Here is a 23435-nt window from a genome sequence, read left to right as displayed (position 1 = left end):
ATTGGTGGGATAAAAGGCTTAAATAAAAGCTAAAACAATCTTTGAAAGAGGTATAGGCAAATAGTTCTAGAGAATATAAGAATATTTGGTAGATCAGCTAAATACGGTTTATATTTTTTTTTTTCCATTTATAGTCAAGAGAAAATGACTTGGAATTAGAGTATTTTAATTGGTTTAGTATAACCACAGCGCATAAAAACTAATTCAAATATGTAAAACCAAGTCCTTTCTTTCTTAAAACGAACATTTCCGGTCTATGCTTATTGTTCAGAAATTTTAGAAAGAGGGAAAATTGATATATTTAAAGACATCCCTAAGCTCTGTCATTAAAGAATAAGAGTTTCAGACTATTATATTTTGTAATATGTCCAACTTAACCTAATCTATTTAACATACATATTTCATAGCTAAAATGAAAAATGGTATTTCTTAACTTTCTTCCAATATTTGTATTTCCAATTTCTATATAAAGTAGTTAAAGAAGATTAATTTTTGTTATCTTTCGAAGTCCTGACAAAGATACAGAAATAGAGAGTGCCGTCGATTCAGATAGAGCCTGTTTTGTTAATACGAATTTAATATAGATGAAATAATTTAATTTAATATCATATATAATAAGCTAGACGGAGTCTTTATACCAAACATTGGTAGATCTTATACAAAAGGCGAGTCTCTGACAATCGCAACTTCAGTCTTTGAGACTTTGCCGATTCTTAAAATACATGGTTCTTATATCAGTTATAGGTACATTATGTGTTCTCTAAGTCTTTACGAATAAGAGCTAAGATAAGTACACAGATTAATCCGATATACTCAAATGTCAAAGGGTATATATCAGTCGGTCTCTTGATTACAACTTAAAGTTTATATCTGCTTAAGCACTATGTGAAAATTGAAGCTTTCTGCTAAAGCTTTATCACCAATTGAAAATAGCGGGAAATTAAGGAAAATTCGGCAGTTAAAGGCAAAAAAAAGCTCTCTCACACTTTGCTTTTCCTACATGCGCAGATTTTAAGTGTTGTGTCGTATTGGTGGGTCAGACGGGTGGATAGGGGGACGAGCTTTACTGGCTACTCGATTGGTTGCACTGGGATGTGTGTTTTGGGTCTCGGATCTCTTGTCTCTGTGATTCTATATTGGCGGCGACAGAAGCAGCGGTGGCCGTAGCATATCAAAACTCCGAAAAATATCCAGTTCCAGTTTATCCCCAGCAGGCAACATGTGCGGACGTTGTCATATCACTGCTGGCACTTCAATTCTTATCGCGCTCTCGTCGATATCGTTCACGTTGTCGGCAACGAAGTCGCGTACACATTGAGCATCGCTTCGCCATCCGGTACACAGAGATTCAAAGTGATCATTAGTTGTTAATACGATCAATATTTAGTATAAATAAAGTGCTTAAATAAATACCGAAAAAAAGAAAAAAAAAAATAATAATAATAATAAAAGAAAAGCAAAAAATTTATTTTGTTCGTTTTGAATTTCTAATTTTCTTTCAAACACAAAAAAAAAAAAGCAAACGAATTGTATTTAATTTCTTATCTACTTATTAAAAACAAACGCACACTCAGCGCAAAAAGTGTCCACACCTTCTTATTCTCTTCAGTTTTTGTCAGTTATCTCTCTCGGTTCACACCCCCGATTTTATGCGATTATAATGACTTCATATATGTCGAAATGCAATTTGTCAATACAATAATCATTTATTAAATATAACTTAAATCAAGTGTGAAAAACAAAATTCATTTATTAGCTCCACCCGCCTCCTCCCCCAGTTTCGATGAGCAAATATGATTAGCAGCATACGAGAACAAACAATAAAAAAAAAATATCGCTCATACGCCCCATTAAGTCTAAACCAAATTCTGTCAGATTTTTTGTTGTTGTTTTGTTTTGACGTCATTATATTTGCATAAATAAATAAATATATGTATATTAAATGAAACACACAAAAAATCATTGAGAGCCTATCAAATCAATTTGATTCTCGTCGCGACTCCATTAAAATAAATAATATTGTATACAAAATGATTAACGCAAACCCCACTCCCCCATATAATCACCCAACCTCACTGCCCCTCTCAATCCCACTCTTTGTATTTCTCTTACTGTTTCTATTCAACGTTTATGATCGCAATTTTTGGTATCATAAACTTTCGGTTTCAGCTGCTTTTTTGTGTGTGTTTGCGTGTGTGTGTGTATGTTTTGCAAAAGCGCATAAAAATCGTAAATACAACAATATGTATTCACATATGAAATGCAAGCATTTATGTTTATTTTATCGCATAATTTGTAGCGTTACGTGTTTGCCATTTCCGTGTGTACAAAGAGACCAAAGAGAACCCGTAGGATACCCAAATTTGTTACATGTCGTAAAGCTAAGCGGAAACTGTGACTCCATAAAAACCAGCCAACCAACCACAAGCAAAATATGAATACAAAAATCCAGCTTCTTTTACTGGCTTACTTCATTATGGGTCTATATACTTGAAATCAATAAATCAGATTTCACCCCAGTCCAAAAAAGCGTACAGGAACAAGAGATCATAAATATAAACATTTGCAAATTCGTTGTCATGAGTGTGTGATAAAAGTACTTTAAAACTTTAACATTTGAAAGTGATTTGTGCATATGTGAAAAAAAAATCAAAGTGTTTAAATTCATGAAGTATTAAACACAATTAAAGATCTATCAAAGATCTGTTAAAGACTGTGAAACGAAAGACTTAAATAGGCATTAGATCTGTTAAAGATCTTTTAAAGACTTTGGCTCTAAAGACTTACAGACATAAGAAATTGTCTTGTGTCAGGCTTGATAAACCTTTTAATTGTGCATATTAAACCCACAAATCAAACCTTTTTAAGTAAACGATTTTATTGACAGTAAATCGTCTGAATTATCTGATTTATAATGAGTACTATTCCAAATTCCATATTAAAACATCCATGCCACTCAATACTTTAACAAGTCACTGATTAGTATTTGCTTAAGCTATATCTTAAATTTACTATAGAAGCCTCTTGCCAGAGAGGTCCACCGATAACGAAATCTTTTGTGGCAAACTTTTTAACAAGGCTAAGCAGAAGGGAAAGAAAATTTATAGTCCCAGTCCTATTAGTAGAATTTTTTAAAAATTTTGAAAATATTCTCAAAATTTCTAGTCAACCAAAACTTTACTGCTCTATTCTCCATTATGGAGACGAAATCATTCATTGTACTTAATGTTGGAAGAAAAAGATTGATAAGAGCATAAAACCTGGGAGCCAGGTGAAAACAAAATCCAAACATTTCTTACCAAAAAAACTGAAATCTTTTAATGTAGTTGCAATTGAAAACGACCTGAGTTTCATGCAATCGAGCTATACTGTCTAATTAGTTTTAGTGTAAGCTCACTTTGCTGTTTATCCAAGCAAAAAAATAGTAAAAACCAACCAATCGATCTCCTCTCTTGACATGCATCCAAAATCTGTCTCTTAATCAAATAGCCAAATAAACGTACGTAAGGAGAAGAAGTTGTTGCAAAATTCAGTTGCTGCATTCAAGACTATTACCGCCGCAGTTGTTGTTGTTGTTGTGGTTGCTGCTGCGAACGCTGCGCAAATTGTTTATACAAATCTACAAAATGTGGCCACAAGCATCATTGCCTTTAGTTATATTTACTTCAAATGCAAACAACAAATTTGTTTTTGGTTGAAGAGGGCGGGGGGAAAGGAAAACAACCTCAACATATACACAGATTTTTTTCTGTTTTTTTTTTTTTTTTGGCTGCTAATGTTGATCAAAGCCAACTGCGCACCGGACGCACGCGTCGCCAGCGACTCTCTGCTGCTGCTGCTGACGTCGACGTCGACGTGGCCGTTGTCGTTGCCATAGTAGATGCCTTTTAGCCGCTTTGCCGCTGTTAGCCGTTTGGTTGTCCAAAATAGTTGGTCGCGAAATTCACATCGTTTGCATGCAGCCACACACACCTAACGGATGCAATATCACGCACGCTGATATAAAAGATACAAAAGTATCTAGCACGTTTTCAACGTTTGTGTTTTGGCCTACGTCACACAACCAAAACCAGACAAAATATTACAAAAACAACAACAACCAACGCAAAAAACACTACGCAAAAATATATCTATACATTTATATCTACATTCATACGTACATATAAACGCCAAAAACAAAAACAAAAAATGTTTGCTAATTGTCCGCACAGCAAATTGTCGCCCTCAAAAGCTTCGCACAGTGGGTTACTCAATAGTTTTTCCCCACTGTGCACTGTTAGTGATAGTTAGATAAAACATATAAGGAAAACTCGTTCACAACTGTTCTGAATTTTACAGACAAACAAATCAAATGCAATAATATTTTTATGCAACATTTCACCCATAACCAATATTTATTTATCATTAATCTTTTCAATAATAATATTAGTAATTGAGTAGTAATAGAGATGTGCTTGGAATCTTAGTGTACTCAAATGTATACTCAATAAAATGTTCTCTATTGTCAATACATTGTAAAAACGAATTAAATCTCTTTGATTATTATTGCTCATGGCTTAAATATGTTAATTAAGATATTAGAAAACAACCTTGTACGATTTTAATGCCTGAATATAATTTAAATTGAGTCTGAGATATATTAAATTCAAAATTGCTAATGGAATTACTCCTATATAAGATAAGAGAACTAAAAGTTTAAAGGTTTTTTCTAATACCTCAGTTTTATATAGGCAGTCCTTAATTCCAAATCGTTCTCAAAAGTAAGTCGTTTAAATTTACATGATTTTTTGTGAATTAAATTAAAAAAGTTTAAAAAATTATGAAAAAATTTCTAGTTGACACAACAATTGGAAATAAAAACTAGAGCCGATTCAGAATCGAAAACAAGATTCAAAATTCACACACAATCATTGCTTTCATTTTATGATTCATAATTATTACCATTTTTATTTTATGTAAGAGAAGTCTGACTTTTAAAAGGTAATAGAATTTGCTTTTTAGCTTATATAAATTAAATTATTCTTCAACAATAAAAATATCAATTAAAATTCTTAACTAATTTTCAATACCACAACTTATTGAATTTTCCATAAACTCTTAAAGCATTCATAGTTTTTAACATATGCAATATATTTGAACTTAAATTTGAACTACTTAGAATATATCTGCGTAGAAAATTCAACAAAAATTAACATTTTCTTAGATTTACTTTCTCTCTTTTTTGTTCATCATCTCTAGTTCCGATCAATAGATAAGTCAAATATATATAGATTTATATCTTAAACATATTATAATTATTGTCTGGCATCAAAAGAAAAACACTTGGTATGATTGCATTTGCAAATATTCGTTCTCGGAATATTTCAGACCATATAAACATAGATATCTCTGATTGCCTATTGTTGCTGTTGTTGTTGCTTCGACTGGCACTTTGGTGTGGCTATTCTTGTTATTGGTAGTTGTCTATTTCTAATTTGGACTATTGTTAGGCCTTCGACCAGTCCAAGCCACTTCGAGATGTTTGGATGACACAAACGAACAAACAAAAAAAAGAGCCAACGTGTTGAGCTCTCCAACAAGAAAAAAATCTTCAAGTGTTTTGTCGCTCTCTGACGTTGACAACTTTTATCGAGTGCTCTGTGGTGTTTGTTTGCTGTTAGCCAAACTGGCTAATTGAATAAAGGCCCAGGGGATCAATTAAATAAGCATACCCACAAATCAATGGTTAGAGCAATAAAAGTGCGTCTAGTCTTGGAAAATGCGTGTCGTGTGTGTGGTGGAATGCAATCTTAACAATGCGTATGAACATTTTGCCCGATTTTGTCCAAAAAACAAAAAATGTTTGACCTACATATCATAAATATATGAGACAAGACAACAAAAAACAACAACAAGCAAAAAAAAAAAAATCTCATTAAATTTTCAGAAACAAAATGCTGCAAGACAACGCCAAGTTATTGAGCCTGCCATCAATTTTCACTGCCCAGCGAACTTGTTTCGCTTAAACACGCAACTCCCAAAGATGAAGACACTTGAGAGAATATGGGGGCAAAGCTGAAAAGGTACAACAGCACGAGGTGACTGTGGGGTGGGGGAGAAAGGGGGGGCAACTTACTTTGGGGACCCCAAGACAGCGAGACAGGCAATTTAATTAAATGCATTTATGCTTCTTTACGATGCTGTGCGGTTGAATCTTTTGCAAAAATTTTGTTTTGCAGTAACTTTTGAATGGGTATAATAACTTTATTAGCAAGTTTGTCAACATCTTAGTGACAAAAAAGACGGCAACTAAACAACTAACTTCCAAAGAAGGGAAATAACAATAATATAACTTTTTCTTTTTGAATTCACGTTTTAAAGCTTCCTTTCATTTCTAAAATATATGAGCAACAGTTAGTTAGGGTAACTAAATAAAAGATCTGCCTTAGTATTTAAAATGATTTTAGCTTTCAGCCCGATTTACTTATATAACTAAACGTCTAATATATCGATTTGAATGCATTCATGTGTAGCTTACAATTCAATTCTAATTGCCCTGTCAGAAAAGAGTATACAAAAGTCTACCTGAATTGGCTGCTAGTGACAACCAAAAATGAAATCTCTCGCACTTTTCATATATGTATGTACGAATTGCTTTTTGTCATCATATCATCTCAGCATTGTCCTCAGTTATTTGGTAAAACAGGTTTACCCTCTTGATGGCACCTGAAAAAATGTCGATATTCCCAGCTTCCTCCTGCACCTCCTCCCATCACACTGCATGCAGAGTCTCGCCTCTCGCATGTGTTTAACGTACCTGAGAGACCTGCACCTGGATATGGGACCACTCACAGTGCTTTCTGAAACATGTCTTAAATGATGTTAACGATGCCCTTTGGGTGTTAATTACGAGTACCCAACCGACTTAATCTGGACAATCGAGTGTCATTAACTATAGCGCAAATGATCCACAGATATGTGATAATTAAACTGACGGGACCTTGAAGGCCATAAAAAGCAGAAAACACAGGAGGACGGGGTGGAGATGGTGAAAAAAATGGAAAATTTTTCTTCGAAATTCTCAAAATCATTCAATTAGCCTGTCAACTAAATAAACAGCCATGTCGCCCATATACACAAACACGTACATATATAGTACACATAAAAGAAATTAATACTAAATAAAATTAAGAAAAAAAAAAAACAAAACGAAAAACCACATTTTGTTTATAGATAAATTTAGAAGCAGACATCAAGAGAGGCAGAGAGAGAAACAGAGAGAAAGAGGAAGAGTAGTGACCTTAGGAAAACTTGCAAAGACCGTTTAAAAATTAACGCTCTCTCATTCACTCTCTTACTCTCTCTCTCTTTACTACTACCTCCGATTTTCTGTGCTGCCTTTTGTTCTACATAGATTTCGGATTTTCTTTTGTTTTCCTTGACGGCGTGAAAATGTGTCTGTGGTTTTTCTTCTCTCTTGCCAATTTTTATTTTTTGTTTACTTTTTGTTTTCATGTTTCGTTTGCCTTTTTATAGGATGGTGGAAGAGTGGGGTTCTTGGATAAGGGAAAACTGACTGCTATAAAAATTAAACGCCACTTTGAGCAATTTGATTGACTGACAGAAAGCCTGCCATATTTAGGCAGGTGTCACGCCATGTCGCGGTAAGGGGATAAGTTTCATCGAAATGCTATCATAAATTTACTTTTAAAGTTAGCTAAAGTATCGACGAGATACATATTTTCAAAAGTTAATACCCCAAATCTGGGTATCAATATGTTTTTGATAAGTTTTTGATAGAGCCGTTAAAGCATTATTACGTTGCCCTCAATCAAGTTTTATGTTTTATATTCATATTTTCAATAAATGTTCACCATAAACTTTGTGAAGTTTGAGAAGGTCGCTTTGTAAGTTCTCAAAATGTTTCAACATATTTTATATGTTAATTAAACCACTAAATTTATTAATCGACTTCCTTACGTTTATATAATAGCCCAGTTTAGTTTTTACCTCGATTTCATGTTTACAATTTCGTTTTGTAATTGATTTGTTAGTCAAGTTTCTAAACTCAAGTTAGAACCATGATTATATTCAATCTGTACTTACTTAAAATCTATACCCATTGCTTAACACAAACACACACACAAGTTAAGAGTATAGAAAAAGCGGTTCGAAACGATTTCTGTTTATAAATATATTCCTATAGAAAAAACCTCTTTAAGTGAAAAGCTTATCAGACCCTAAATCTCCATCTTCATCCTTCCTTCTCATCCCTACTAGCATTTGTCTCTCTATCTCTCTCTCTCTCTCTCTCTTTCTCAATCTCTCTTTCTATGTCTCTACACCAACCAGAAGTCAAAATAAAAAGAAATCCCATTGGCAGTGTTAAGTGACTTAAGTGCTGCCAAGTTTTCTTTTATATTTTGACTTAACGCTTCTTTGTTTTTATTTTATTGTATGTATTTCTTTTGCTTTATTTTTGCTTACTTTGCTTTGGTTCTCTTCTCCTTATCTAATCAATAATCATAAGAAATGTCGAAATAGCAAACGTGCAAAATCTTTTGGGGACAATGACAGCGGCCAACAAGGACGACTAAAATAAAAAACAAAAAACAAGAAAAGGAACCCAAACCAAACTGAACTGAACTGAACTGAAAAGCCAAGACCAAAGCCAAAGAACTCGAAAAACTTGCTTGGGTTGTGTGGGCCTTACTGGGTGGCATGTGTGTGTATGCGTATGAAAACTTTTAAGCAAACAATTGTTGGTAGGCCTAATAAAACACACACGCCATCCTCGCAGGGACAATATTGATGGGTGGCATCATTCTGTTGACGGCGATAATGGAACCAATGCCCGGCATACTACAACATGTCTGTTGCCCAAATTGATGAAGTTATTTTTGTGTATTTCTCTTATTTTTTTCCCCATTTTTCGTTGTTCGGGTCGCTACTTTTTGTTGTTAGTGTTTTTGTGTAGCATACTTTTGTGAGCCTAACGCAGCATTTCGCGTCCTTGCATTGGAAATTTGATCCTCCTGTGCAGGCAGGCGGTGGCTTAATGGCATTGGCGTCGCAATCGCCGTCGTCATTATCATCAACGCTTTGAGCATACATTGACACGTGTCCGCTCAGAGCCAAACCAATATGCAACGCATATTTTTCAGCCTTGGCTAAATGGCCACTCAATTTCTGAATTAAATTGGCAATGCCACCAACGATGTGGTGTAAAAGCGTCTATGGGTGTGAGTGCTTATGTGTGTGTGTGTGTATGTGTGCACTTAATGGCATAATGAATTTATGCTTGCTACCTAATTACTCGATTATGCGGTTGCCAACATTAAAGAACAGACAGAGTATAGGAAGAGTGAAGAGCTTCATTTTCATAAAGTATATTTAAAACTAGTTTCTAACTATGAAGAGTTTGTATCCTTTAAAATTTATAGTTCAATGCGATTTTTCCTGAACCAAAAATTAAATTTCCTGAAAGAAATCGAATCTGAAACAATTATAAAAAATAAAACCTGAGTTTAGAATTCTAAAGTCTCACATTAAGGATCAAAATTTGAATGTCCCTAATGCCTTTCTAGAAAATTCACGGCAATATAATCCTAATTTCCCTCTTGAGCACTTTCAAAAGTTGTCTCTTTAGAAAGTCTAATTCGGGCTTGTGACCCAGAAAGGACTGTGAATGTAAAACACTAAGTAAGCAAGGAACATAAAATAAGCTTTCAAAATTAAAAGGTTCGTAACTTCTTGTCTTCTGATTCGAAAAAAAAAATCATTGAATATTCAGTTTATGCAAATCGGATATCTACATATACATACGTACATATATTTGTAACTATATTTAGGTAAAGGTACCAAATCTAGATTCCCTTACCTTAAGCTACTTCTGCCCATTCCCAGTGTCCATGAATACCATGAAATGCTTTGGTTAAATTCTTGTTGTGGTGCAACAAACTTGCTAAGCTCCTGCCCAAAAAAGTATGCAACATATTTGAGTGTTGCAGCTAAGTAGAAGGTTTGTATTTGGCTTTTATGAATGTTCGCTATAAAAATTCCAAGCGAATGCACAAACTTTGGTTACTTTTTGTAACCTCACACATATACACACACACACAAAGGGAGAGAGAGAGTGTGAGAAAGAAAGAAGGAAGCCAACTTCCGTTGCTGCTTTTGACGCCTTGGCATGTTTATCGCTGTTGGCGAAAACCCGAGTTCTGCCCCAATTGGCCAACAGCCAGCGGCAGACAGTGCAGAACTGAGAAGAAAAAAAAACTATTCAAAACAAATTCTCAAATTTCTTGCAGAAAATTTCACTTGGTCTTTGCCTTTATCTGCATTAATTAAAACCAATTTACATTTGTTTTCACTCTTGTTGAAAATTAAACACAGAAATTGCCAATGCAGCATCATTAAGAACTTCTTAGCCATGTGTCTATTTCTTTTGCCATTTTTGGTAAGTTTTCGCCGATTTTCGTTTTGTTGAATTTTTTTTCGAATGAACAACTTGATTAGCAATTCAAATGCGTTTTTTATGCTTCTCCTTTTCTTGATTTTTTTTTCTGAGATATTTCCACTTCAAGTTTTCCACCTGCTTCAGTTCCCAGGACAACAGATGGCCGAAAAAGTTTGTTTCTTTTGGTGGTTTTTTTGCTAATTAAAGTGGCATCAGAAACCGCCAAAAACCGCACAAAAACAAAAGAAAACATTTTTTGGTTTCCTAAAAAGAAAACTTGTCAAAAATGCCAGAAAATTGGAAAATAAAAGAAAATTTCTAAGGCAAATGCGACAGCCTGGCAAGCGACTCAATATTTAATGAATAGCCTGAGATGGGAAAAATTGTGGAGGGACTGATGGTTGGTAAAATTGTTGATGCCAGTTGTGGGGAGGTTCGGGGGGTGTGGTCCCTGCAATTCTTTTTGCGGCTGGGAACTGTCACATAAAATACGCCAACCAAAAAACCAAAGCAAAGCAAACCGAAAATTTAAATTTGTTTTTGTCCTTTTTTTACCCACAAATAAAAGCAGGCTGACATTTTTGTATACTTATATAAATACACACGCAAATACATATACATAGATATATGTATCTATGTTTGTGGCAGCCACAAAATGTTACATAGTTCTAGGCGCGCTGAAATGTGAAACCATTTGAACAAAAACAGCAAAAGAAACAACAACAAACCAAAACAGGCAATGAATGAAAATTTGTCGTTAAAGAATTGAAAAGTTACAAATTGTCAGTTGGGGAAAAAACAACATATCCTTTCTGTATGAGTGTGTGTGAGTTGTGTCTGTATGTGATGTGGGTTGATATTTGACTTTGTGTTTGTGATTTAGCTAAAGTTTTGATTTTCTGTGTGATGTAGGCGCGGTTTTTGTGATGCTAGTTGCAGTGATTTAAATGCTAGCTAGTCGAAATAAAAGATTGTGGGTTCGCCTTTGTTAAAGGATGTAAGTCTTGAGTCCAAATGAGAAGCCTAAACATATAAGTTTGCTTCCGTATACTAATTTAGAGTATCTATTGAGGCTTTTGACATACTGATTATATTAAAGTTTATTTGAAATTAAGAAAGTAGACTACTAGGAAAGTTTGCAATCCGTTTTTGAACTACTTGAACTACTCAGTACTCAAGAACTATTAAAGTAATCAAAATACAGTTTTGAAAATGGCAAACTAATGCAAAGTTGTATCAAGTTAGCGTTAACCATAGAAATCCCATGCATGGGACAATCGCTAATCGATATGTTAGACGAAAAGTCGAGGTTCAAGTGAGTTAATGTGAGTTTTTAAAAATTACAAAAAAAAAAGTAAAGTCTTCCATGACAACATATTACTAACACATATTTTAAGCAAATTAATTACAAGTTTACAGATGCAATTTCTTATAGCTAACAAGATTTCGGACTAAAAAGTGCTACAAGCGGCATGAAAAGAAATTTTCATTTAGATTTATGTTCAACAATAGTGTGAGAAATGTTACATATACAACTCATTAACCATTTTTCTCATTTGTTGTTTCTTTTTTTGTTTCATTCAATTAAATTGTGTGGCGAAATGAATTCAAATTTTTACACACTTAACATAAACTCATTTCTTTCTTTCATACCGCTAATAAACTTGATAAATGACAATGGCCAGGACTTGGGGCGCCATTTTGGAATTTCACACCATTACAAATGTGTGTGTGAGAGTGTTTGTGTGTATGGGTGAAAAGATTTTGAGAAATGGCGCATCATTTTGAGGGCTACCAGAGGCAGACACTGGCAGGATCAAGTGGTGTCGAGTGACGAGAGATTCTCGAGTGATTCGGCAAAATCATCATCATTTTCATGAGGAAGAGGTTCTATGTTTATTTACCCGAAAAGTCACAACTTTGTGTGTGTGTGTGAGTGTGTGTGGCAAATACAAATAAGCAAACATAGCTAAAGGAAAATTGCACACACACACACATGCACACCCATTCCTCCACACAAAAACACACTCGCACAAATTTAATGGATGGGGTAATACATACATACATATATGTACATATGTATGTATGTATGTGTATACAATATAGAAAAGAGTAGGTCGTTTCAGACATTTGTCAGAGCTATGACGTTGTTGATTTTTATGACTACAAAATATAACATAGACCCAATTACCTCACCCTACTGACCCCTCTGCAACGTCGCCCACTCTCTGATGAAACACTCGAATAGTCAGTTGGAAGGCAAACAAACTCAATTTCTTCTGATTAGCCAAGCATGAAATGTAAGTTGCATTTCCCTATAAGTAACAACTTCAATTGCAAATAAACTTTTCTGTATGTGTGTGTGTCTGTGTGCATGTAGGTGGAATTACTTCCTTTTTTTTGCTGTTTTTCGGTCTTAATCGAGAGTTCTTGTTCTTCGTTTCTTTTTCTTCTCCAAATGAAGTGTTTGCATTTAACAGCCAACGTGGAAGAGAAAAATGGGTTGGCATTATGCAAAAATTGTTGCAAAAAGTTTCTGCAAAAAAAAAGAAAGAGGAACGTGCCACAATAACTTTGCTTTGATTTCCAACAGTTACCGCAAAGCCACATTCAATGGGCGTTCCTGGCGAGCCTGAAGTTGAAGAGAACATCCAGACAATTGTGCTCAAACAAAAAGTAGTTTTGCTTCGCTTAGCCACCGAAGTGAAGGGATGGACTATAAATGAGACGATTGGCGGTGAAAGAAGGAGTCAATGCAAGGATGTGTTTGTTGCAGGACAACAGCAACAGCTGCAAATGTAAACAGAATGAGGTCAGTTGTTGGCGTTGCATGTTGCTTGGGCATTAGGGCAAAACTGTTGATAGACGTGGCCAAAAGTCGGACATACGGACTACTAATCAACCACTGCAGAAGGGGATTTAGATGGAAGAATGGGCCCAATCTCAATTTCAGTCTGGACACATGCAAATGAAGCCACATTAATGACTTTAACCAAAAGTTAGTCTGCAAAGTTTTCTGTTTTAGCAAATGCAAGTGAATTTTAAGTGAAATCAGCCAAAAAATAAATTGTAAGAATACATTAAAAGAAAGTTACTTGGAAAAGTGTCTAGGCAAAAAGTTTTAAACAGAAAATGCTAAAAATTCCATTATAGATATGTTAGTTGTTCTATATCATTCCCAAAATGATACATTTGATAAATATATCACAATATATTTTCCAAAGTAATTGTTCCAAAATCTATCTTCTTGCAATAATATGGTTTTTTAAATGGTTTGATTAGATACTATAAACTATTACGACAAAGACATCAACAAACATTAAAAACTCAGGCAAATTGTTCATTCTGTCAGTGTTATATGTAGGGGGATATAAAGGTGGATGCGTCCTTACTTTCCCATCTACTAAATACGCCAGATTTTCCCACTTATATTCATACATATATATGAATCCTTCTCTTTCTATAGTGCACTGCGTATATCATAAATTATGAATATGTCGCATATTAAAACAGGGCATACCTTTCCTTTTTGCACCCCTTTTTTCGGGGTGCTTCAACCGTCAACTTGTGACCACAAGGCTTTTGAATTTACCAAGGGATGAGAGTGCACCACGGCACCTTTTCCCCGTTTTTCTTTGCCCCTCATGACGTTATAGTCAATTGTCGCATATGTCTGCAAGTGAAATAAAGTCATAAAACATTGACAAAGTCAACAGCAGAGAAAATGGCGCAAAGGAAATGCAAACATATGAAAAACGGCATAAAGAAGAGATGTCGGAGAAACCAGAAACATTTCAAATAAACACATAAGAGGAAGCTATGCGTCTAAAATTCTTACCTGCTCTAAGCATACCCCTTCTCCTTTACCATCTTACCCCATCTCAACTCTTAGAAAGATGCCATATTTGCGCGTCTTTTTCCGCTCATATTTTCATTCTTACTTTTATTTTTGTTTGTTTTTTTTTTTTTTTTTTTACAATTTATTTATGCGTTTAATAACGACATCATCATCAGCATGAAAGAAAGAGAAAGATGGAAAAAGAAAAAGACTTTTGTATTTACATACATGTATGTACGTTTGTATGGCATGGATGTGGCAAGGAGGCTGGATGCCAAAGGACCAAAGCACCAAAAACACACACAAAAGGAAGTTTTCGCTTTACACTCAGGCAGTAATAAAAATGTCGCTGATTTGACAATGTGCTTTATGTTGTGAAAGTTGCCCAAAAGAAAGCTTTCAACACTTCCTCCAATACTTGTTCTTCCTCTTATTTAGACAAACACACACACACACACACACACCAACCCTCACCCCCAAGTCAAGTGGGCTCAACTTATTATGCATTAATTTCATATGACTTAAAGCTGTTGGAAAAGTGCCTAAAGGAAAGCCTTGACTCGAGAAAAGTCTTGCAAAGTTGAGAAAATTCTTTGACATTCAAAAAAAAAAAACACAGAATGTACTGTAAAGGGACTTTTTTATAGCCTTGCAGACAATTTTATAAATTGATCGTTTGTTTCTGGAAGTATTAAAGTCTACATAAATTACATACATATATATGTATCTGTTAATCTTCGTACGCATTTAATTATTTGTGAACTTTGGTAAACACTTGCAAAAAGTAAAGATGGGTCTCAGCTGTTTTCAACATCAAGCACATAAATTAAATTCTATGAATTATGATTTAATAATTCATAGTATTAAAACGATATTTAGGTAGTTCTTCTAATTTTGTTATAGATCAGTCATGTATATCATAAGTGAGGGTCCGTCCAAATCTTTCTATTTGGACCTGAAGACCTGACTGTGTTTTCCTAAACACCTTTATACAAATTTTAATTTGTGTAAGACGACATTCAAATATTTTTATAAATTAAGAGTCTAATATAATCTGTGGTTGGTAAATTTGAAGTATTTTGGAATATCTGGATCTGATGATAAGGCTTGGAGGTTGTTGAAGCCTCTCCATGGTTTTCAGCTGCCTATAAAACAATTATTCTTCATAATTGGATACTTTAATGGCCGACTAATCATAATGGTTTGCCTCATCCTTGTCGATGTCTTCAAGCTTGGACCCCTAAGTGGGTTGATGTGGGATAAGCATATGCTACTTAAAAGAGTTTTCTGCTTTAATCTAAAGATAATACTTTCTGCAAAGTTATAATTGCCGCAAAATGTTTTCTTGAATTTGTTTTTTGATGCTTTGTATGTTTATCCATTGAATTTGTTGTCTTAATCATTTAAGGCCACAACTGTTGCATAAGTTGTGAACAGTTTGCCGCTAATCTTTGCCAATTATTTGCCAATTCAGAATCAACCCACCCACACTCCTGTTTATCAATGGGAAAAACGAGTGAACAAACATGGCTATAAATAAGCAGCTAATAAGGATAATTGCCTGCTTTACAAATTGTCGCCGACTCAGGGATACTTAGGCAATGGAATCGATCGAGTGGAGGGAATAAAATGCGGATAGCACACCCACTCACCACTACAAAGACAGAAAGCAAAAGAGAGTCACACACATCTGCAAGTCAAAATAGTAATAAATTGCTAAAGAAAATTGCGTGTAGCTGAGGAAAAACGAGCCGAGCTGCAAAAACTGAAAGCCGCAAACAAACAGAACATATGGACAAGGATATGTGAGGGAGTCCTTTGAATTTTGTATGTGCAGAAAAACAGACGTAAACATGCACACACACACACACCACCATACGTCGCCACACACATCCTTATTTATGGTCGTGCGGTGCGGCAAATTAATAATGCGACTTTTCTCATTTTCCTCACTCTCTGACTCTCCTTCTCGGTTTCTCTGTCGCTGTCTTAGTTGCTCTGTGTATGTAAATGGCTTTCTCTCTAGGTCCGTGTATGTGTGTGTGTGTGTGTTGTGGGGCAGTGTTGGTGCATTTAACCCACAGCTGGGCACCACGAAAAAACAATTTGCAATTGAAATACTGACGGCTGATGATGATGATGACGAAAGTCAAGTTGCCTGTCTGGGGCTTCCTTAGACACATGTCCTTATGTTTCTTATGGCCCAAAATGCTAATGAGTCAAGTCGAGTAGAGTCAACTTAGGTTGGCTGTTGTCGTTGCCGACTTTCTGTGTTGCCTGTTCTGACTTGAAAGTGTTGTCCTTGATGGAAATTTATTGTCCACTTCCTGACCAGGAAAGTGACTTGTTTTTCTGTTCATTCGTTTCTTTCTTTGTTTGTTTGTTTTCCTCAATTACATGCAATTTCTGTTCGACTTGTTCCTGTTGTTGTTATTGCATCTGATCGATCCGTTCAGTGAACGAACATAGTGTGTGATTAACGAGTACATGTCCCCTATTTCTGTTCATCTTCCCCATAGACACACACTATTAGTATTGCTGATGTTTCTATTGTTATTGTTGCTGTTGCTGTCCTGCTCAACATTTTTCCCCTTTTTGCGCTATCGCACTTTAACTCATCTTTTATTTACACAAGAGACGAGACACAAACCCGCAATGGCGTCACATTGGCGCCCCACAATGGCAACAACAACAACAACACAAAAAACAGCAACAGGACCCCAAGATGGGAATGTCAAGAGACGAGCAGCCAGGATAAACAACAACTATGCGAAATTACAACAATTAAAATGAATAAATATGTCACTGTGTGTGTGCGTGTGTGTGTATGTGTGAGTGCAAATGACAGCTCTGTCAAATGCATAGCGTTGCATTTTTATTATATTTTTAAATATACACTACAGAAATGATCCACATTCAATTTGTCAAACTGTCAATAGACTGTAATACTCTTTAAGTTCAGAAATATTCCTTCAAATCGAAACTTATTTCCCTCAAGTATATTTACAATATATTGCATACTTTATGGGGCAAGTTCTCTTTACTACACAGCTCTAGATCCGATAAAAGCATAGAAAGAATCAGGCCTCAAATGATAAGATATATCTATATCAATTGTTTGGTATACTATGAATTTAATGTTTGTCATTAATGATACAGTTTTGATACAACTTTCAGTTGCACATATTGGTTTCCATGGCTTTTGTCCTAATGATACACCTCTTTGAGGTCATTAAATTCCCATAGATTGGATATCTCTTACACATTCAATTTAATCAACCTACATAGTTTGAATCAGCTTAACTTGCAGTTTGAAAACAAATTTAACATTCAACGCATTTGAACTTTATCCTTTTGTGTTTTTTTGCTCCGTTTCTTTGCCAACTTGCCAAGTGCATACAATTATCCTTATGTCATTGCCATATACATGTGTGTGTGTGTGTCTATGTTTTTGTATGTGGGTGTATATATCAGTTTGCCTAGGCGACATTTTGCCTTCGTTTTTGTGTATGCCCTTTTAATTATCTGTGTATACTTTGTTGTATCTGCTCTGTCATTATTCCCTTAGTTTTTTTTTTTAACAACAATAAAAACAGAACAGCATTTTAAGGCACTGCTAGTGACAGCTTCTAATTAAATAATTGACTTTTGTTTATGTCAGCTAGTTGTTGTTGTTGTTGCTGTTGATGATTTTCATCTTGCCTTCATCTGTCAATGCTGTCTACTCAGTCCGGATGCTAAATGGCATAGACATGTTTATGATGCTGGCTGTTGAAGTTCATTGAAACTTTTCGACGAATTTCTCTGACTTTTGGCCAGAAACAAACAAAAACTATCGTAAGCTGCATTATTTATGCGGGTTGCCAAAAACTTTTGCCAGATACAAATGGCTAATCGTGCAAATAGCAGTGGAAAAACGGAGAATCAAACACACAAATGGACATGTTCAATGCATACAAATTTTAAATTTATGCACAGAATCTATGAAAGCCACAGAGAAAGACAGACAGATAAAGGAGAGAAAGAGAGACAGAGAAAAAGAGTTCTCTGAACTCTTGCATACTTTTTTGGGGAGGTTCATTTACCCCAACTATGAGTAACACATAAAGATAACACGATTTACGATTTATGCGTTCACCAAAATGGTTTTCCTTCGTTCATTGGCATTGATTTGCCCTGAATATACATCTCCCCCCCGTCCCGTTCCCTTCACTCCTCACAACAATGTTTCATTAATTGAGTCATAAATGTGGCGTTATTGATACCTCATTAGGCAAAAGGCGATAAATGCTGCGTATAAGCATTATTTTCTTCTCCTCTCCTTGTATTCTTTTTTGCTGTGTTAAAGATGAAAATGCTTCAAGGGGATCATGGTTAATGGGTGGGGAGAGGGAAATATGGAATTGTGAAAGCCTTGGCAGCTGTTTTTGACATTTGAGAGTGAAATGCTCGAACCGCACATCTAACCCAAAAGACCAAAAAATTTGATTGTTGTTTTGCTGCGGGCCCACCAAATTGGTAGAGGTTGAAAACCCAACATAATTAAAATTTGATGATTATCATTTGTGAATGGCATAACGAAAATTTTACTCATCCTGTTAATGGGGTAAAGAAAAATGTTAATTACAAAAAAATAAAAACAGGAAAACGGAATTGCAAATTGTTGAAAACTTTTCGACAATAGAAATTTTTCTTGGTAGTATAACTTTCTCTATAAAAATAATTAGATTAAGGGATCAATTATAATGACAAAACAAAAGGCCAAATGGAAACTAGAAAGTTTTAAGTCGAAAGGGTTAGTAGTACAGTAAGTTAGTTAGCAGGATAAGGTTCATACTTGATACAGACGCCTGAATGAGTTAAATAATAATGTACCTCTGAGGACACAAATGATTGACTTTGTCTTTAATAGTTCTATAACTGATAATACTACAACCACTTCAAATATTTTCTTATTATTCGAATCATATTAAATTAAAGGCCAAGAAAATCGAATCTAATAAAGTCAGCAATTCTTTAAATATGGCGCCAGTTTAGTGAACTTTAACAGACTTGAAGCTCATTTTTTGTGTCTCACATTTTAAGGCCAAAAGATGTTAGGCAATGCGCCAATGAGATGATGTAAAAGCGAAGACTTTCTTTTTGGCACGTGATGCCTTCAGACTGTCGCCTTTTTTCAGAAAATTCGCGCTACGTGCCACAATTGTACACAGCAATATAAAACAAATAAAAATTATTGAAAATTGTTTCCCCCACGAAAAAAAAAACCGAAACATATTCGACAGAAATATATACGAGTAATAACAATAATAATAAACCGGAAAGTCGAGCCAAATTTAACAGGAGCGAAGCCGCGATACACTGTAATAAAATCGTATAATATTAATATATATTTGTTTTCATGTCAGTTAAATTATAAGATTCAGGTATTTCTTAGAATGCTTATTTAAGCAGTAAAATAAAGCCTTATAATTCTTTGATAGACAAACTTCTTAACAGAGTTATAATACTCTTTTGTTAGTGCTTAACAAAAACCGCAACAATATAAAACATTTGGCATTGATGGATTTTGACATTATGACATATATGCAAAAAGCGAATGAGAGAGAGAAAAACAAAAAGAAAAAAGAAGAAAAAAATCAATGCTGAATGACAAAGTGACCAATCTAGCAATACTAACGACATGGCCATGTCAATATTTTGCAACGATAAAAATCAGAATCAAATAACGTCCAACAATGTCAGAGCCAGCCAGTATGTCTGTCAATTTGTCCATCATTCAGTCACTCAGTTGGTCAGTGACAAAAATTCATCACAAAAGGCAATAGAAAAACTGCAATTAGAGCTAGACATGCATATGTACATATTTTTACATATATATATATATATGTAAGTATATGTATGTATACATATATCAATTCAAAGAGTTTGTCGAACGCTGCGTATGAGTAATATTGTTTCCCATCACAAAAGCTAGAAAGGCAGAGAATAAAAGAAGTGCTGTGGAAAGCGCTTTCCATACGTTTCATTGCATTTTCATTTTCATTCGAATGTTTGGTTTTAATTAAATGTGCTATGCTTTTGCCGATTACAAGGCTACTCCAAAGTAAAAAAAAAAATTTAATAAAAATGTTCAACAAAGTGAATTAAAGTGCAAATTTCAATTCAAAACTGGCGCAACATCGACAAACAGGCAAAAATATCCCACTCGCGAAACGGTTCGGGTTCAAAATGTTTTAATGAATATTCAAAAGATATAAAAACTTATTTTATTCTAAAGCAAAAACCGAATTTATTGTAAAATTTACAAACAGAAATTTAATTTGAATAAATTTTCATCAAAATGGGCGACACTTTGGATGAGTCGCCGCCCACGCGTCGCGATAAGCCACAGACATTGAACATTAGCCAAGAAGATAGAGGCGATTTATCATCGACTTCCACGACCTCCTCCGCAACGCGTTCCACTCGTCCACGTTTACGCCAACCACCGGTGGCCGGCTGTGATCCACAACGTGATCATTCCAGTGATGGCATCAGTTCGTCAAGCCATCGAAATGATGAATTTTCAGGCCTTGCGGCACCGCCACGTCGCGAAAGTTTGAATACCTGTGAGACGGCATCGACAACAACGGCAACGACAATGGCAAGCAGTCCCAGTGCAAATATTGCTTCTGGTCCTGGTTATTCCAACAAAGCTTCAGCCGGACGGCTAAGCACGTCCTCCAGGTACCCGTCTAGCGTTGCAGGGGGCGGTGGTGGTGCTGGGAGCAGCGCTGGTCTTAGTAGCGTTTTGATGGGCACCACCACCCGCAAGTGCGTCTTAACGCTGGACGGGTACTCCTATGTTATAGGTAAGTTGCTCTGTGATTGGATCCAATAGCAAGCGAAAGAGAAGCTTTTTGACTGGCAAAGTGGTAGAGACATAAACCGCTTGAAGCACGTACAAACAAAAGAACTAAGTAAAATAATACAGAATCCCTCCAACGTACAGTGGTTCAAGGCCGCAACAAAACTTCATTTATATTTACGAAATTTATAGTCTAGACGTCTGAATATTTTTAATTTAGATTGAACATTTATTCCCATATAAAGTCAAGCATATTTTCCTATAAGAGTTGTCCATCTAATATTACTATTATTATATTGTGTTTCTTTTGGAATACTTATTTGAAAATGTTGTTCTTGTTTAACTTTTTTGTTTTGGATGCCTTTTCTAAGTATAGAATAACAAATTTTAATACAATTCAGATGACTAAAGATGTTAACACAAAACACATTGTATTGTAATGAAAAATTGTAAAGTTTCTTAAAATTTGTCTAAATCAATATACATTTCTATGTTGTGTTTACTTTGAACCACGGTATCACAGATCGACGGAAAGAGCCAAGGCAAAGGAGTCACCTTGACTAGCTTGTTCTTTGTTCAAAAAAGTGAACTGAACTTTGGCCCTAAATGAATTTTCTGCAGCAATAATGGGCTACAATGAATGGGATGAACGTGAACGTCGCCAATCAGCTTCAGCTGCAGATTTTAATTTTTAATTTTATTGCCATTTTCATTTTGCTCATGCTTTATATGTATGTATTGTACTTATATCTAAATATTTTTCTATCATTTCATTGCAGGTAAGTCCATTGAAATGGCAACAGAAAGTCAGATTGAAGAGCAATTTTCCATCTGCTGCTTACTAAGTCAAGTCCCCAAGTATATATGGATATAGTACATAGGTATACTGGCATTCTGGTGAGTGGTGAGAGCTTTCAGTTCTCCATTGCAGCATTAAATTGAAAATGAAATTGAATTTCCAACAAGTAAGATGAAGATGGGTGCGTTGTATATGGGTTGTAACCGGTTGCCCATTATAAAAGTTATCCTTTTTCTCCCTCTCACATTTGGCCGAATGGCCAACAATTCATTTAGGATTTGTTGTTGTCGGTAGAAATTTATGAGAAACTTTTTTATGATTCTTGCATATGGTCTGGGGTATCTGGTGTTTGCCTGTACACTTTCCTCTTTTTCGTTCTTCCTTTCTCTTTTTTTTTTTTTTTGCCTTTTTGGAAACGAACAGCAAATTGCTTAGCATTTTTAGGAAAATACCTTAAATGAAAACAGGCCACTCAACCAAGATAAGGTAGTTGGCAGAAGGTAGCTAGCACTTAAACACATCCAACAAAATCTCTTCCTGTCATGGGCGTCGACTAGATTAAGAAGAAAAATTTGGACTCTTTCTTATGTGACCATAAAATTAACAACTACAGTTAATAATTCAAAAAAATGTCTAGAATTAAGAGCGCATTTTGATAAGTTGTCAGTAGATAATCCTAGGACAAGTTTCAGTTAATTTAACTACGCCCATGTCCTGCTGTCATTGTTATTCTAAACAGGAACTTTTTGGTTTCGGCTAAAAGAGAGTGAGCTTCGTTTTGGGCATAGTTTACATGATTGTGGTTAAGGTCGTTGCTGCTGGACAAGTTGTGTTTGGTTTAGGACTAATAAACTGGCCAACCACACCACAAAAATGGAAAAGGGAGAGAGAGGAAGATGAATGTTCATTTACGATAAAAATGAATGAAATGGATTTATGGAAAAAATAACTGCAATAGCATGGAATGCATGAGTTATTAGTAATAACAATGACAAATCACTGCGCAATTTATATTTAGTTTTGTGGCAAATATAAACCAAATGTGTAAACTAAATTTTATTTTGTGGGCAACATAAAAACCAATTAAAAAACAGAATCATTTACCAAAATGAATGAAATGTTTCTAAATTTCGTATAAATAAATTAGTTGAGGCCTATGAAAAATTCATTGAACCGCATACATAAACTGGGGCTATTTAACCCTTTTTTGTGTTGTGGGGTTCTTAGCCTGGGGTGCTCAAACAGCTGCGCCCAAGAGCAGATGTTGCCATGTACATCAATTAGCCAAGTTCTGTCAATAAGTTCAACTTGTCGGTCGGTCGGTCGGACGGTCGTTCGGTCGATCAACTGTTGTTCTGCTACTGACTTGAGCCAAACGAAGCGGCAAACTTCAACGGGATTCAGTCTGGTGGGCAAACAAATCGACAGCCATAACTAGTCAAAGGCGGTCCGCGGTCGGCAAAGACAGCCCAGGCCAACGAAGACAAGTGTAATATGTCAATTGAAGGAC

The 23435-nt window shown here is 35.2% G+C and overlaps 1 protein-coding gene across 5 annotated transcripts in view; it reads left to right on the top strand.

Moving 5' to 3' along the window:
• Pde1c (Phosphodiesterase 1c) overlaps positions 1-23435 on the top strand; it is a 105414-nt gene that overhangs the window by 28837 nt on the left and 53142 nt on the right. Inside the window, exon 1 of one of the 5 annotated variants that reach the window (XM_068295810.1) lies at positions 20714-21130. The exons of 1 other annotated variant lie outside the window; for it this stretch is intronic. In XM_068295810.1, coding sequence (XP_068151911.1) covers positions 20920-21130 — 211 coding nt within the window. In that variant the 5' untranslated portion in view covers positions 20714-20919. Of the gene's footprint in view, positions 1-20713; positions 21131-23435 lie in introns of those variants that run through there. 3 more of the 5 variants (XM_068295812.1, XM_068295814.1, XM_068295815.1) reach the window with 3 other exon arrangements.

Source organism: Drosophila tropicalis, unplaced genomic scaffold, assembly GCF_018151085.1.
Source record: "Drosophila tropicalis isolate 14030-0801.00 unplaced genomic scaffold, ASM1815108v1 contig_845, whole genome shotgun sequence".
Classification (NCBI taxonomy): Eukaryota; Metazoa; Arthropoda; class Insecta; order Diptera; family Drosophilidae; genus Drosophila; species Drosophila tropicalis.
Note: the sequence above shows the minus strand (reverse complement) of the source record. Positions and strands in the feature narration are given on the sequence as shown.